Source organism: Taeniopygia guttata, chromosome 5 (assembly GCF_048771995.1).
Source record: "Taeniopygia guttata chromosome 5, bTaeGut7.mat, whole genome shotgun sequence".
NCBI lineage: Eukaryota > Metazoa > Chordata > Aves > Passeriformes > Estrildidae > Taeniopygia > Taeniopygia guttata.
The window spans coordinates 13,700,119-13,716,914 of record NC_133030.1 but is presented as its reverse complement, the minus strand read 5'-3'; the positions used below and the strand labels follow the sequence as shown (position 1 = coordinate 13,716,914).

Below are 16,796 nucleotides of genomic sequence, written 5' to 3'. Positions count from 1 at the left end.
AATTTTTCTCTTGTATTTCAATTGCGGGTCTATACCAATTCCCCCCATGAAGGAATAAGGCCAGAGTCTTTCCAGACCTTGCAGTCAAATTTTCCCTTTTAAGTATGTCTCTAGTTTTTCCCTATGGTGGCCTTTGCTTTACTATAGTTTAGTGCCTCTTCTGATAGTAGAGGAGGTGATTCTTTTCCGCGCTCCAGGCTGGTGACCTATTGTGCCAGACACACTCTGCATAACAACAGGATGGCTTTTGCCCTAAAAGGCTAATGGTTTTCATAAGAGTAAATCCTGCTGTAAACAGCCCTCATCCCTGCCGGTGTGACTAAGCCCAGCTCAGCTGACCGATACCGCAGACTTGGGTGTGAGACAGGCACGTGGTGTCTGCTCAGCACAAGGGCAGGACGGGCTCAGGGAGCTGATAAAGAGCGGCTGAGCTGCGCAGGCCGCTCCCCCTGAGCTTCGCTCTGCGTCCTGACCCTCCTCACCCCTCAAATACTGCCCGCATTGTCCCACCGCCTGCGGGTTCTGCAGCAGGGAAACCCCCGAGCCTCGCTGTGCTCTGCCCAGGGACGACGGTGTGGAGTAAGGATCTGATCGAAAATGTTTTGCTGAATCTGGCAACTCCAGCTCTACAGCTGTTGAGATTTGTCAGACTCTACACCTTAAGCTGACCACGATGCAGAATTGCCCCATAACAAATCTGTTCGGTTCACTCTGAGTTTGTCATTGAATTAAAATAAATTTTCTGTGTAATTTCAAACAGCACAGGTGAAATTTCATTAATATCTGGGTGGCATGCAAACTGATTTTTTTAAGCAGTAAGGTTTGAGAGACTGGAAATGACAGGTAACTTGTGTCCTGTTCAGCTATTAACTTAGAGTTGTTCAAAGCTTTAAAAAAATCTATTTATTCAGCATGCATCATTTTTGTCTTGAAAAAATGGAAATTGCCTTGTCTTTGCAGATGCATACAATCAAACTCCAGCCCCTTGTTTATAAGATACTCCTACTTTTTTTATTTGCTAGGTATATATTTGAACACCATTTTCCCAAAAGTATCCTGTGTTCTATGGATAAAAACCTCCTAAAGCATAGACACCTATGACAACATCAAGAGCAGTTTTCAGTGTTTTTGTTGGAGGTAGTAAACTGCACTCAGACCGAGGCAGAGAAGTAAGCATTTTTCTTTGTTGTGTTATGTGTACTGTAAAACGTCCCATCAGTTTGGCATTCCTTTGATTCTATTTTTCATTCTGCTGGTGGAGTTCACTTGGCCAGAGGAAAACAACAATCTCATTAGGCCATCACCATTAGCACTACGTTGTTGACACCTTACCCTATCAGGAACCAGGTGATAGCAGACTTTCTAACTGAGGGTTATATTCAAAGCAGACTTTAAATATCCCAATAAACATACAAGCTTCTGTCAATTATCCCAATAAACTTAGAAGCCTATATCAACAAGTGAGCACTTGGTCCTACACAGTCTGTGTGTTTATCTCTGCTGGAAATATGACCCCCTTAAATCCAATCCATCTCAGGTTCTGAAACAATAAGAGACTTTCTTTAGGGTATTAGTGTTCTGTTTAATTATTTGCAGCATTTTGCTCAAAGGAATGACAAACCATTTACACTTTCAGGGCAAAAGTTACTGTGTGGAACTTTTCCTTTAAGTAAAAAGTGTCTTATGTGGTTGTCAAAACCCCCTGTGTTTTTACCCTTTCTTTTGTTTAAATCTTACATCATCAGCCTTTAGGTTGATTGGCTGCTGCTTTTTACTTATTTTTCAAGAGACTTTTAGGCTCTCCGTGGTGTTACTGCTTGGTTCTGTAGGATTTGCTGAGAAGTTCCTGAACAGGCATCTTAATGAGGCAACACAAGGGAAAGAGGCTGACTTTCCAACACCTGGCAGGCCTGCTGGCACAACAGAAACTACCCACAAGCTTCTGGAGGTACAACAATGGTCCAAAGCTACATCTCCAGTGGGGTTTATTCCCTGGTGTAGGGCTAATTCAGATTTGAATATAGGTTGTAATGACTAAAAAATTAGAAAGTGCAAAAATGGTTTATAGAACAGATGAGATTAGCTGCTTTTTGGTTTTAAACATATATATTCAAGACAGTAAGAGACAGTTTTTTTAAAAATCTTTTTATCTGCACACCTAAAAATGTTTGTAAAATGTCTTGCCTTGAATGATGCCTATAAGAGCTTATTAGAAGAAGAGCAGTAGATTAAAAAAAAAAAAAAAAGATGCAGTACCTCTCTTATGGTTTTGCATGTTCCCTGAAGGAGAAAAAGGAAACAGGTTAGTGATAGAGATAAATTAGTAGTGTACTGACTACTTCGTTTCTCTGCATTATCCATTGTGAGGTTTTTAATTGCTGGTACAAAATATTTCTATTTTGATAATTTTAACTTGGGCTCAACAGAGGAATGGGACATTCTAATTGTACCTGTTTCAGTCATGGCAATCATTCTGTCTCTTCCACTCTTCATATGTTTTGGAGGAAATTTCTTACCTGAATATAACTCTCAGGAAGAGATTGTTTTGCCATTTCTTCCGAAGCAGATTTCAAGTGTTAAGAGGCAGACTTAAAAGCAAAAAAGGGAGTCACTAAAAACTATCATGAGTTTGTGCTCTCATTGTTATAGAGAATTACTGAATTGTATGTAACTGCTTCACACAACCTGTACTTTTTTAATGTACTTTGTACATTTTAACTTCTGAGTACCTTTGGATCTTCCCTGAAATTCCTAGATTTTGGATCCAGAAGCTGTTCTTTACTTTGTGGAAACTGTGGTGCTGTCAATTTCCCCTTTCTATTCTCTACCTTTTTCTCTTGCTGTTAATATTTAGAGTTCCTGGGTGAATAATTCCCTGAGAAATGTTCTCTCTGCCTGCAGACTATAGACTAAAAAGAGAACAAGGACTGGCAGCATCAGCTATCGGCATGTCTTTGGATATACAAAGTCCATTTTTGATGGGAAACTCATTTAACTCTGGACCTTGTAGCTGACGAGAAAGAGCTTGCCAGCTAACAGCAGCTGTAAGCAGCACAACCCCAGATAAAATAATCTTTAAACTGCTCACCTTTAGGCTGTTAGTGGCCAAGACACAACATCTCCCAGCTGGCACACTCCCACTGGGACCTGTTGTCCTTGTATATGTCAAGTCTTGTGTGAGCACTGGAATGCCGTTGCTGGCACTGGTGATAAGCACGCTGGTCCCTGGGTACCTGCTGAAGACAAAAGCTGGGAAAACAGCAAAGATCTCTCTGCTCTCAGTTCTCCACCAACAGCCTTGGCACAGGTGCCTGTAGTGTTTCTGTTTTTCATAAAAGCAGCTTTACCTTCTTCCTCTTCTGCTCTTTCACTCCATTTACACCTCCCCTGATAAGGTGAATTATGCTGGCTGATGTAGAATGGGTTTCAGCCAGATTTTGGCAGAACTCTTCCAATTTGATGGAAGTGGTTTTGGAGGATTCCAGATGAGCTTGCAAATGCAGGAATCCTGACAAGATGGCAATGCCACTTCTCTGGCAGTTCTGACAGCCAGACAAATTGGCCATTGTTTGCTTTCTTCCCCATTTTTATTTGACTTCCCCTGCTACCCACAGAAGTTGGAAACAATGGTTTCCTTGGGCTTGAAAGCTCCTAGTTAAAAGCAGCTGTTTGCCTGTGAGTCTGTACTGCTCACAGATAGATAAATACTTCTAGTAGCAAAATCCTCAGTGCAGCTTAAAAACAAGTATTATAAGAAGGAAAAGAATCAATGTTGCAAATGTATATCCTGAAAACCGTTAAACCACTCAAATTTGTAGGAATATCAGTCAGGCACTGCCTAGACATCAGTTTGTGTGCTGTTACATCTATTGGAAGAATCAGGGCTTGAGTCTGCAAGATCTGTAGCAGTTCAAAAGTGCAATTTAATAAGTTTCAGAGAATTTGGGATGTTTTGGCTTAGAGAGTGTGGCACAGTGGAGGCCTGCAGAGCTCCTCCTCACTCAGCTGCTTCCTCCTGTGGTGATGTCCATTGCTCTCTGGGAGGGAATTGGCTCTGTGGGGCTCTTTAGCCAGGCTGCTCCTGGGGCTCCTCATGATTATTACAGGTGTCACAGGGGAGAGGGGAGCAGAGTTCCACTCTCAGTCTGGGCAAAAGTCATCTCTTCAACACAACTGTTCATGGTCCTGTCAGACTACAGCAAAAGAAAAACGGGTGCAAGTTCAGAGCAGCACATACACAGAGCCTGCGAACTCTTACATAGCAGCTGTGCATTTTGTTACCTACGTATTTATTCACTACTTCCCTTTCTTAATTGCTTTCAGATTCCAAATAAACCTTGTTTTAAAAGTATTGTGTTACTGTTGTTTCCTTATTTCTTCTTTCTTCTCCTGTTTTCTCTTCAGAAATACTTTTTTCTCTGTACAACTCTGAGTTGTACCACTTGATTTTGTCCCACTAAACTGGTCCAGCGATTAGTAACTCATTTGTTAAACTCAATTACAACAGAGCTTCTGAACTTCAATTTGTCACTTTGCTGTCACCAAATACCTGTGTCTGTAGACTCCAGAAAGCATGAGCTATATTCGGTTGAGTTTGGGAAGGAAGCTGCAAACATTGGGGGGGGGGGGAGGGGGGGGAGAACTTACTGAATGCTTACAGTCTTTAAACTTTTTCAAAGAAAATGAAACTTCATTACTTCATTTATGACTGAAGCAAGCCACAGACAGTGGCTGGGTAGTTTTGAGTCACTTTATAAGAATTGCTTTGCATCTTCCTCTGTGAGCTCTGAATGGAGAAAGAGGTGGTGGAGATTGTATTTTTAAATAACCTCTTACATAATCTGATCTAAAACTTAAATGCTTCAGTTAGTACTTTGTATACAGAGCATCGCATTTTAGGAAATGACTAATTTTAATGGGATGTTATTGTGGTTCTAAATTATTGCACACCAAGTGTGCTTATACTGGACTTGATGTAGCCCTATCTCTGTCCCATTTTCATAGGTTATGTTGGCTACTTTCAGTTTTCTGAAACCTGTTTTCAGTTTTCTCCAAAATGCAAATCTCAAAACTTGTGTTCCTGTGGCTCATCACTGCTTGTCCTAAAACCAGGACAGCTCTCTGCAGAGAAATGGTATTTTCAGGCAGAAGAGGTTAAAGAATTTGGAATTGCCAGAAGTGCAACAGGGAACACTGAGATCGCTGTGCGTCCGAGGTTCTGCTGCCTAGGAGTGTGCCGGGGGCAGCGCATGAGGCTTGCCTGCCGGGCGAGGAGGGCGAGCTGTGCGGAGGAGCCGGAGAGGGGCTGTGCCGAGCACCTCGGTGCGCACAGCTGCGAGAGCTGAACGGGTCCTGGCGCTCCTGCGCGTCCCGGGAACGCTCGGCGTGCCTGGGGCTCAACGGGCGGACCCAGCTGCGTGCTTTGGGCTCTCCGGGGCTCCCGTGTCTGGAAAACAACCTGTTTTTACATGGGCTCTGCTACCCAAGGGGCTCGTTTTAAAGTGATTTGGTTCAGAAGAGAGTGACGGGTTTATCTGTTGGGGGTAATCAGACAGAAAACCAAACCACGAGGCAAAGTGGTGGCACCTGGAGGGAGACACGCCTGATGCACAGCATCCACCATGCGTGGCCTTGGCTGTGCTGGGACCGAGTCCGTCTGCAGTGTCCTACGGGAGTGAACGGCACGGGCAGCGCGGCGGCCGCAGCCCTTTAAACCACGTGCGTCCCGTTATTGGAAATGCGGGAATCGTCTGGCCGCGCTTAGAAAAGGAAACACGGTCTTTAGCTGGCGCACAAGGTGCTGATGTTATTATTATTGTTATCATATATTAAATGCTGTATTATTATTATGGACATTCTTGCGCGCTCAGTTCCAGCAACTCTACGGGAGCAAGACCACGTTGCAGGGGAGCGGGAGCGGCAGTCCCGCAGGGCGGCGCGGCGTCCCCAGGCTCGCCGGGCGCTGTCCCCGGAGCTGCCCGGGCGGGGCAGGGCGCTGTCCCCGCGGTGATCCCGGCGCTCCCCGAACGCCGTCTCCAGGCGGTTCCCGCTGCCCGGGCGGGGCCGCCCCGGGGCTAAAATGGCGCCGGGCGCGCACCTCACGGGCGGACACGTCCGCGCGGCCGCCTCGGGGCGGGGCCCCGGCCCGGCCCGGCCCCCCCGCTCGCGCCAAAGCGGCTCGTGACGCGGCCCCGCCCCCGCGCGCCGTGTGTTCAAACCTGGTGGGCGGGTGCGATTGGCCGGCGTGCGCCGCACGTGACCAACGGTCGCGGGAAAGCCGCGGAGTCCGAACGGCGCGCGGCGGGACCGTTCCTGGGCAGCTCGAGCCGAACCGGCACCGCACGCGGGCGGAGCGCCGGCAGCGCAGCGGGAGCGGCACGGGCGGAGCGGCCACCATGAGCTTCCTCAGCCTGCAGCGGGCGGCGCCGCCGCGGCGCGTCTCGGCCCGGCGGGCGGCGGCCCCGATCCGGCAGAAGCTGCTGTTCCTGAGCGGCCACAGCGACTGCGAGGAGGAGGAGGAAGAGGAGGAGGAGGAAGGCTGCGGCAGCGGCAGCGCCAACAGCACCGGCGAGGACTCGGCGTTCCAGGAGGCGGACTCGCCGCTCTCGGCCGCGCGCACCCCGGCGCGGAGCGACCCGCCCCTGCTGGAGGAGGAGGAGGAGATGGAGCCGGCGGCGGCGCCGCTGCCGGAGGAGGGGGACTCGTGGGAAGAGGAAGGCTTCGGCTCCTCGCCGGTCAAGTCGCCCGGAGCCTATTTCCTGCTCGACTCGCCCTCTCCGCTGGCCCCGCACAAGGGCCGGCGCTGCTGCGAGCGCTCCCCGCCGCACTCGGCGGCCGGCGGGTACCGGGAGGCGCGGGGCGAGGAGCCCGGCTCGCCGCTGCCCGACTACCCGGGCACGCCGCCGCACAAGACCCTGCGCAAGCTGCGGCTGTTCGACACGCCGCACACGCCCAAGGTGAGCCCGGGCGGGGTGGGGGTCGGGCCCGGCCGGGCCGTTATGTAACGGCGGGGGCGCCGCTCGGGACCGCGCCGGGGGCTCCGGCCGCGGCGGGGCGGGTTCCGGCGGCCCCGCCTCCCGACGGGACACGGGCACGGGGCGAGCCGCTTGCTTAGGTGTTAGTCATACAGAAACAAAAAAGTTTTCCGAGTTTGGCAGTGTTTTGTGGAACGCGTATTTGAAAAGTGTGAGTGTAGAGTATTAAAACTCCTAGAGTAAGTGCTGGAGTGTGGAGTGGGCGTTGGTAGGGGCGTAGCCCAAAAGTTAAAGCTCGGCTTGGGGTGTGATCCTGCGGTGAGCTGGCATTTCCTAGAAGGAATTTCTTCACATGTAAGGTGATTTGTCATCGGAATGGATGGTGGAATCACTTGGGAAGTGGTGGAGTCACCGTCCCTGGAGGTGTTTAAGGAAAGACTGGAGCTGGCACTCGGTGCCGTGGGCTGGAGAACACGGCGGTGTTGGGTGATGAGCTGTGCCCCATGATCTCAGAGGCTTGTCCAGCCTGACGGGTTCTGCTGTGATCCTGCCGTGTGCCAGCGCTGCTTCAGCGGCTGCACTCCTGCATCAAACGCGAAACGCTGTTTGAGCAGTCGATGCTGATGGAGTCCAAAGTTTAGATGGAGAGATGGGTAGCTCTTAACTCTGTCAATAACAGACTTTTGGAAGGCGTTTCGGCTTTTGAACTCGATGCTGTGTAAAATCTCGTATAGTGAATTTAAATCTAGTGATAATTGGCTTCCTTTCTTCATTACTTTTCATGTAGCCCTTTAGAAGTAATCCTGGGATAATCCCCGGGGATAATCTCCCAGGGGTCTATAGACTATAGATGGAAAACAACTGACTTAAGGTGCGAGGCAGGCTTCCTTCTTAATTGGTTTTCTACAGCTTCCATCTCCACTGAGGTTTCACTGGTAAAAATCAGTGGTACAAGTTTGTAAAAGGTAAAATTGGTGATGTTTTTACATCTTGTCGGGGAGAGATGCTTCAGAGCTGAAAAAGTTTTGTGGAATGTGATACTAAAAACAAGTTCTTAACACAGCAGTTCAATGGGCTTCTTAAATTAGGTGGCCAAATTCTACATAGATTGTCTTTGGAAGGATCAGTTGGTTCAGACGAGATTCCCATATACTGACTGTTCTTCCCTGTGGTGGTTTAGGCTTCAGTCCTGTCAGATCTTTATTTTGTTGTTAGGATAAGGTGATGCTCCTGCTTGTGATCCAGTCGTTTCCATCCTCACCAGGATGAAGGAGATGCAGGTGCAGACTTTTCAGTGTAGCTGGGAGAGGTTTTGTTATGTGCCTGGAAGATGCAAATGCCACCCAGAAGATCAGTTTTGGATATTTAAATGACAGTGCAGCCATGCTGCTAATTCTTGGACCGTTTTTTGTAGGCTCAGGAAAACGCACCAGTGCGTCAATATTAAATGTTGTATTTGCTATTTTTTGAAGATTGTCACCTAAGTTTGTCGAAACCAAAGATCGTTCCATGTCTGATCTAGCTTCAACATTATGCATGGGCAAATCATGGTGATACAGTACAGGATTGTCCTTAAATTTTATCTGTGTTCATTTAATGGACAAGTATTTGTCCAAGAAGTTTAGGTGATGAAATTATTAAAGATAGAAAAAGATTACTCTCATCATCGTCTTTGCTATCTTTTAAAAATAATGTTAATATTTGCTTGAACTGTTTCTGTGTAGAGTACAAAGCATAGTAGTTTCTTAGAAACTCTTTTTGATGGAAACACAGGTATTTAAACAACTGATGCTAACTTTAATTAGGCAATACTGTAATGATGGCTTCAGGCACAACCTGACTGTTTAATGTCTAAGGTAATATCAAGGCTGTAAGTGACTATAAATGTTTTGGTTTTGTTTCTTTTTTTTAAATACAGAGTTTGCTTTCTAAAGCACAAGGTTTAGGCTCCAGCTCAGTCAAACTTCGAGGGGGCTCGCTGTTTATGAATGTTGGGAAATCAGAGAAGCAAGAAGATTTTAGACAAACACCTCATGTGAACATCAATCCCTTCACTCCCGATTCCATGTTCCTTCACAACTCTGAAGGCAAATGTCGTAGGAGGAAGAGAATACACTGGAATGAGTGAGTGATTTGTACCTTCCTTTGTTAAACTTGTGTTTAGAACTACTTTTGGCTGAAAAAATTTTGTTACAAATTGCTTCTGAGAAAGTATTTTTGCTTGCAGGTTTTTAGTAATGTATAATACAGCTCTTAAAGTATGTGCTTCAAGAGGCATGATATAATGAAATAATCATTTAGCACTAGATCTTTTGATTACTGTACAGAGAGGGTAGACTAAGCTGTGTGCTGGTCTTTTTTCCCCTCATGGAATGGGCCATACAGAGTCTTTTCTTCAGAAGGAAAAAAATGCATTAAATACAAGTGTGAAACATGAAGAAAGAAATGACAAAGATATTAGCATGGTAATTTTATATGTTTGTGTTTACAGATGTCTAGTGTTCAATTAGCTAACTAAAATTAGATAGAATAGGAGAACTAGATCTCAGAAAAATTCAACAGTTTCTGGGCTTCAGTTTAAAGTTTACTTGAACCATGTTATTTCTGGTGTGAATTTCAGCTCTTGTGGAGAGGACATGGAACCAAGTGATGGAGAGCAAGAAGAGGAGACCATGAGACCTGCTAAGGTACTTAATCTTTAAACCTTGATACTAATTTCAGCAGTTTGTATATCTGCAGATCTAAATATTTTCCTTGGTAATCTTTGCAGAGGATAACAATAACAGAAAGTAATATGAAGTCCCGGTATGAAACTGAGTTCCATGAACTGGAGAAGATTGGGTCTGGTGAATTTGGCTCTGTGTTTAAGTGTGTGAAGAGGCTGGATGGCTGCATCTATGCAATAAAACGATCCAAGAAACCCCTGGCTGGCTCAGTGGACGAGTGAGTACTTCTTGTTCTTAAAACTTAAAAAGTCTTCTCTTGGTGTTTCTTCTTCACATGGCTCTTTGTGTTGGTGTCTAGAGGAGGCATTGAAGAGGAAAGTATAAAACAAATGTGAATTAAATGTAAAATAGATACAATTTTGAAGCCAATTGATTTTTTTTCTTCCCCACCCACTCCCCAGACACTATGCAATAGTGGGGAGAAAGGCTGATTGGTCTCTCTCCTGCTGGGTGTTTGTCCCAGTGTTCTATGTGGAAACAGATTGTTCTCAAAGGGGGAACAACCCTTCCTTGCAAAGGTGATTCTTGGAGAGATGAAGGAAGGCACTATTCCCAAATGAGTCCTCATCCTTGTCAGCTTGAGTGACATGCAGATGAGTTCAGTCAGTTTGGGGGTATTTTTTGGCATTTGTGAATGAGCTTGTGATTCAGAACCTTTCCCCGCGCTTCAAGCAGTTACAGTATAAACCCCACAAGTCTGAATTGCACAAAATTTCATACCAGGCTTACAATCTAGGGGTTGTTGAGTTCAGTCAAACCCTTGGATTATGAGCATTTCCCTAGAACTTCAGTCATGCATCTCAGAGTTTGCTATTGCTTCTGGTTGGCAAGTATGTAATAGAAATATGGCTCCCACAACAAACTGTGTTTTTGATGTTCCATATATAAGGTTTTTTAATACAGTGTAAATTATTTTAGCTGGTTGGACATAAGTACAAATCCAGCTTAGGGTACCACCGAATTGAATAGGAAGATTTTAATTAGAAATACTTACTGTAATAAGAACTGGTACTAATTTCACCTCGCAATACTCATTTGTGCTGTTGTTTTTTGTGACTAACAGGCAGAATGCTTTAAGAGAGGTCTATGCACATGCGGTTCTGGGACAGCATTCTCATGTAGTGAGGTACTACTCTGCATGGGCAGAAGATGATCACATGCTTATACAGAATGAATATTGCAATGGTAAGTAAAGAAGATGTACAGGTGTCTACAAGCTCTTAACACTGGTTAGGAACTGATTACCATACTCATAGCTCATGCTGTCTTTCTCTCGAGTGACTGATACTCCTTTCTGGAAAAGGTATATCCAATAGATGAAGCAAAAACTTTGCAAAGTTGCAGACCAAATCATGCATGTTCAAGCATACTGGAAGTACTATGAGGTGTTTGTGAGCAGAAGAACTGTTCTTTCTTCTGTACAGTAGTACAAGCTGGAATAGAGAAAATTGCTGGAGTTTCCATTAAAAAAGAGATTAAACTTGATTTCTGAAGCATTTTGCTATTGTTAATGCCCTGACAGAGATTTTTAAGAGAGAGAGCCCTTTTCCTTGTGCTGATACCCTGTTAGTGGGACAACTGCAGGAGAAAAGAACTTTATTATATTGTTATATGACTAAAAAGAACATATAGCACTATACTTTATGCTTGGTGTATGTTGCCAGCAAGTTCTTTGTGATATATTCACTTAATTTTGGGAGCAAGTTGTTGTTACTTTGTCAGCTGTTTGATGTAAAAAAATAACTTGTTTTTTTTTTTTTTTAAATGGTGTTTCAGGTGGCAGTTTAGCAGATGCCATAAGTGAAAATTACAGGAATATGCGTTACTTTACTGAACCAGAACTGAAGGACTTGCTGCTTCAAGTGGCTCGAGGTTTAAAGTACATTCATTCAATGTCCCTGGTACACATGGATATCAAACCTAGTAAGTTTGTAACTACTTTACTCTCTATTGACAATTTGCTCAGTTCATTTAATCTGCTGTAGAAAAATGAACAGTTAACCACACCTTACTAACTGCAAATTCTTCCCTGAAGCTCTGAATAGGAGCACAAAGATGTCAGTTATAAAATTGGCCGGCAGACCTAAACTGTTGAGTTTATCTTGGGTCCTTTTTGTGTAATTGACTGTACTTGCATAACTCTTGGCTGCCTTCCCAGCAGAGGGACCACAGCGAATCAGTTATAGCTTCTCACCCTTTGAACAGGGTTTATATACAAATAAAACTTCTGCGTGGCTAAAGCAAACTGTAGTGAAACTAGGTCAAGTAGAAATGGTATAGAAATGTTTCTTTTAACAATTCTGCTCTTTTTCAGGTAACATTTTCATATCTAGAACATCAGTCCCCAATATAACTCTAGAGGAAGGCGATGATGATGACTGGTCATCTGATAGAGTCATATTTAAAATAGGTGAGAAACAGCACACTTACGTGCAAAAGAATCACATCATCTCGTTGTCTTCTGAAAAGTAACTTTCTTTTCTCCTTGCAGGTGACCTGGGCCATGTTACTCGAGTCTCTAGTCCCCAGGTGGAAGAAGGTGACAGCCGTTTCCTTGCAAATGAAGTCCTACAAGAGGTAACTGTTCTGTTTGTGGCAAACAGTGATGTTAGGCCTGCATGCTGTTTCCTTTAGGAAAAAAATTGTGAATTTACTTTTCCTTTTTTCTTTTCAAGAACTACACTCACTTGCCAAAAGCGGATATTTTTGCTCTCGCTCTGACTGTTGTCTGTGCTGCTGGCGCTGAACCACTTCCAACTAATGGGGACCAGTGGCATGAAATTCGGCAAGGAAAGCTGCCCAGACTACCACAAGTGCTTTCTCAAGAATTACTGGACTTACTAAAAGTAAGAACTCCAATACCAGTGGCTTGCTGATAAGTGTAATTTATTGTCTTGCTGGCCTTAACAAGGATGCCTTGTTTTCTTTTTCCCCAAGGTTATGATTAATCCTGATCCTGAGAAAAGGCCTTCAGCTGTGGCACTAGTGAAGCACTCAGTGCTTCTCTCTGCCGCAAAAAAGAGTGCGGAGCAGCTCCGGATAGAGCTGAATGCTGAAAAATTCAAGAACTCGCTCTTGCAAAAGTAAGTAGGTTCCTGGGGTCCTTCAGCAGGACTTTATTTCTAACAGGTTCTTAGCTGAGAGTGAAGTGGTGATAAAATAGGAGTGTCCTTGTTTGTGGGTGAAATCCACAAATCTGTATGCATGTGCTTACCTGGGAGTACAAAATGGGTCATGGAACTTTTAAAAGGAACTTTCTCCACAGAAAGAACTGCTTGAACACTCTAAGGGAATCTCAACACCACTATTAGCATTCAAGGCATACAAAACATTATGGTTTTAAACAAATGTTTCAGGACAGTGCATACTTTTGTGACAAGTGTAGCCTGTATGATTCGAGTCTGTGTTTTCCTAGGTCATTTGTACATTGAAATGTTGGAAAATTACTTAAATGACCTTTTTTGAACCTAAATGGAATGGCACATCAGGAATGTTATTGGTCTAATTTGACCTGTACACAGCAGTGTTACTGCGTCACCAAAGAATCATTTGTATCCAGAGGTCATCTTGTCCTACCCCTTGCTCAAACACTCACTTTGAATTAAAGCTTAGAAAAAGAGATTCCCTTTAGGAAAGTTTTATTTCTGCTTAAGTTTCAGTGAAAGAATTAGTAAATTAATAAGCAGCCATCTGACTCTTTCACTACAATTATCTTTGCATGTGTTACACATAATAGTAGGCATTTATGAGGGAATATAGATCACTGATTTATTTTTGAGTGTTATGTCTTGAATGAAGATGTTAATTTCATGTTCAGGTTCTCTCCATTGTTACCTGCGTATCTTGCCCCATTGCTAGTCTGACCACAGCCAGATGTACTAGATTAGCTGGTTATCTTTATAATATTATGAATTACATTGAAAGAATAATCAGACAATTCGTGCAGGTTGCTAAAGGGCAGATTTGCTGAGGTAAGTTGCTTGCTTGTATGAAGATAACATTTTTGCATCACTTGAAAGAGAAAAATGACAAAGTTAATGTTTTGTGAAGATTCCTTCTGGCCTGGCAACAAGGATACATCCTTGTAAAGCCAAGAATGTTTTTAAAACAACACTTTGCTGCAGTAATTTTTAATGTCATGTGGCATAGAGCTCCATAAAATACTTCAGGTAGTTTGGGAGAGACAGGGTTTTTTTTATGTTGGGTTTGTTTTTTCTTATATGTCTGCAATTGAACCATTTAAAATGCCACTTTTCTGTGTAAGTCATCTTTAGTGAAAAGAATCTTTTTAAGGCAAATCAGCTTTTCTACTGTGTTGTCCTCTTCAGAGGAAGGAAGAATTCAAGATATCTAGGCAAGAACTCAAGACTTCTAGGGAAGAGTGGAAGGATATTTTAAAACTAAATTTCCTGGTAATGTGTGGTATGGTGGTTGGGCAAGCACATGAGTGTGTATCTGTGACTGATGTTCACAAGGAAGAGGACTGAAAATGGGTTGTGTTGTCTTTCATTGAATTGGCACAGTGATAATGTGGGGGTGATTAGATGGGGCACGGGTGTTAATGAATAATACTCTGGCTTACAGGAATGGGAATTGCTTATTAAACTAAAACATGTAGCTTAAAACTGAATACACCAATGTGCAGCAAGCTTGTAAAATTTGATTTTGCTTTGCAGCCAGATGTTAAGTGAGATTACAAATTCTAGCTCTTATAGTAGAGAAAGTTCTTTAATGGATAGTTAGAGATTGTGGGAGGAAGAGAGTATGGGGGAGGGCTGAGGTTTAGCCATATGTCAGTATTTGAAGGAGAAAAGCAGCATATGGGGAAAACCTTTATAAAGATAGCTGTGCTTTTCAGTTGGACTATTTTATAATTTTATCCTGAATTTGATTTAACTTTGTCCTCAGCCTGGGTATTGGTAACTCCCTGCAACACAACAGTTGGCAGAATGTTACACAGGGGCAATGGCCTCAGTGATTCTGCCTTGCAGGCTCCCATTTTTGTTAGGCAGAAAACATGGAGGTGGTGATCAGCTTTTGATGTGGATATGCAAAAGGGAAAGGATGCTTCCTGAGCTGCCTGTTGCCAGTTACCCACACCTGTGTTCATCTAAGTGTTGGAGTCTACCACAGAAGATCAGGTGTGGCTGAATTTGCTTCCTTTGGGCAAGCCTGGGTAATGAACTCTGACTTAGCATGTGCCGTGTGCTAGGAAGTAAAAGCACCCTCCTGTTTCTTGGTTATTGAAGTGCTGAGCTGCTTGTAACAGGCTGGATTTCAGAATCTGAGTTGGGTGAATTTTTAATTTCCTTCCCTTTCTTTTCAAAAGAAAGAACATCTAGGCAAGTAATGAGCATCCCACCTTTGGTTGGAAACAGGTGGATGCAAATCATAACGCTCTCAGTATGATTTAAAACTGACCTAAAGTCTTGAAGTGTGACCTGCCGTAGCTGGTTTGCTGCCTCTTGCTGTGCTAAGCTGTGTCCCTGTGGGTGCTGCTGGCTGTGACCGTGTCCCTGTGTTGCAGAGAGCTGAAGAAGGCGCAGATGGCGAAGGCCGCGGCCGAGGAGCGCGCGCTGTTCACGGACAGAATGACCACGAGGTCCACGACACAGAACCGCCCGTCGCGGCTCATCGGGAAGAAAATGAACCGCTCCCTGAGCCTCACCATCTACTGACCGCAGAGGCAAGGAGGCTGCAGAGACTGCCACGGCTTCTCTGCCCCGCCAGAGCCTAAGGAATTGAAGGAAGCCTTCAGTTCCTGGTTTCTTCTCCCGTAGTCAGTATCACCAGTTTGACAGCTATTGTTTCTGGTTTTTACTTGTACTATGTGGTTCTGTTAACCATTTGGGTTGTTGGACTCGGTTACTCTCCTGTCTGTAGAGGATCCAGGATATTATTCCATAAACCTTTCGGTTACACTGTTAGATGTTCTGTTGTTCCAGGGTTAACCACTATAGTGGTGTGCTGCTTTATAGTGTTACAGCATGGTAATAAGAAGCAATATCCCTAATCTTTTAAGAAGGAGGGAAGGGGCCTTACTTTGATAGTTAATGTTCTTTTTGGAGCAGAGGGGGAATAAATTTTAAAAGACAGGCTTTAAGGCCGCCTACAGTCAATGTACCTGATGTCAGGTAGACTTTTGTTGTGAATTTTATTTGTGTATTCAACTGGGAGCACTTTGTAGGCATTGCATAAACCACAGCTTAGGAACCTGTGGAATTAAGTGCCATGTGGAACTGCTGCTATTTTTAGTTCAATGTCCTTGCTGTAAACTGTAGCATTAAAACAATCATTATTGTGTTAATAGGCTTCTTGTTTAAAGCAATTAAGTGAAACAAATGTAAGCTGCATTTTAGTGAAGGCAGCATTTTTCTCTCAAAGCTAGTGCATTGTGAAAAAAATGCACCAATTTAATATTTGGACTCTTTATTAGTGTAGGGCAATTGTTAATGTCTTTGCTATTGATGTTTTGTTCTACTTTCTAATAAGGTTCTCTGAATGTTCATATTTTCTTCAGTTGCCCATTCTTGAGGCTGTTGTATGTTTGGTTTTTTATGTTGGATTACTTGTAAATAGTTGTTTAGTGTGTTCAGGTTGTTTTTCATTGTTATGTACATAAGTTTGATCATGCTTATAGTGTATTATACTGAAACTGCAGTCTGGGATGGCAGCAGACACAGCTTAACTATTCAGTTTGAAGTTCCAATATGTGGAACAGAATGTGGCCATGGAACCGGTGCTGATATTGAACCAAGGCTGACAGAAGAACTGTTCCGATTCCTGGCTTCTCTTCGTTCATTTTACTTAAAACAATGTTTCCATTTTGTGCTCTATTTGTTCTTACTAGTGTTGAATTTGAATATTAAAGTTAAAAGTTCTGTTTGTTTAATGTTGTGTAATACTTATTTAACTTTGTAGTTACAGAAATAAAATACTGAGTTGGGAATATACTATGGCAAGTCCTGATGAGATATGCTTCCCACTCATGCCTAATGCTTGTGATTTCCTCTCATGAGAGTGGGACTGAGTGAGATAAGACACTTAATGATAGGAGAGAAGGCTCCTACTCCATGTGTTAGTGTCCATAGCAGGA

At 43.8% G+C, this 16,796-nt stretch overlaps 1 protein-coding gene across 1 annotated transcript; it reads left to right on the top strand.

Moving 5' to 3' along the window:
* The first annotated feature begins 6,255 nt into the window (after positions 1 to 6,255).
* WEE1 (WEE1 G2 checkpoint kinase) lies at positions 6,256 to 16,592 on the top strand. Its single transcript, XM_030273802.4, has 11 exons — positions 6,256 to 6,956; positions 8,893 to 9,098; positions 9,595 to 9,661; positions 9,745 to 9,917; positions 10,764 to 10,885; positions 11,477 to 11,623; positions 12,015 to 12,110; positions 12,192 to 12,277; positions 12,376 to 12,546; positions 12,638 to 12,783; positions 15,228 to 16,592. The coding sequence occupies exons 1-11, from the start codon at positions 6,396 to 6,398 to the stop codon at positions 15,376 to 15,378; spliced, it is 1,926 nt and encodes a 641-aa protein (XP_030129662.1). The 5' UTR covers positions 6,256 to 6,395; the 3' UTR covers positions 15,379 to 16,592.
* Positions 16,593 to 16,796: the final 204 nt, after the last annotated feature.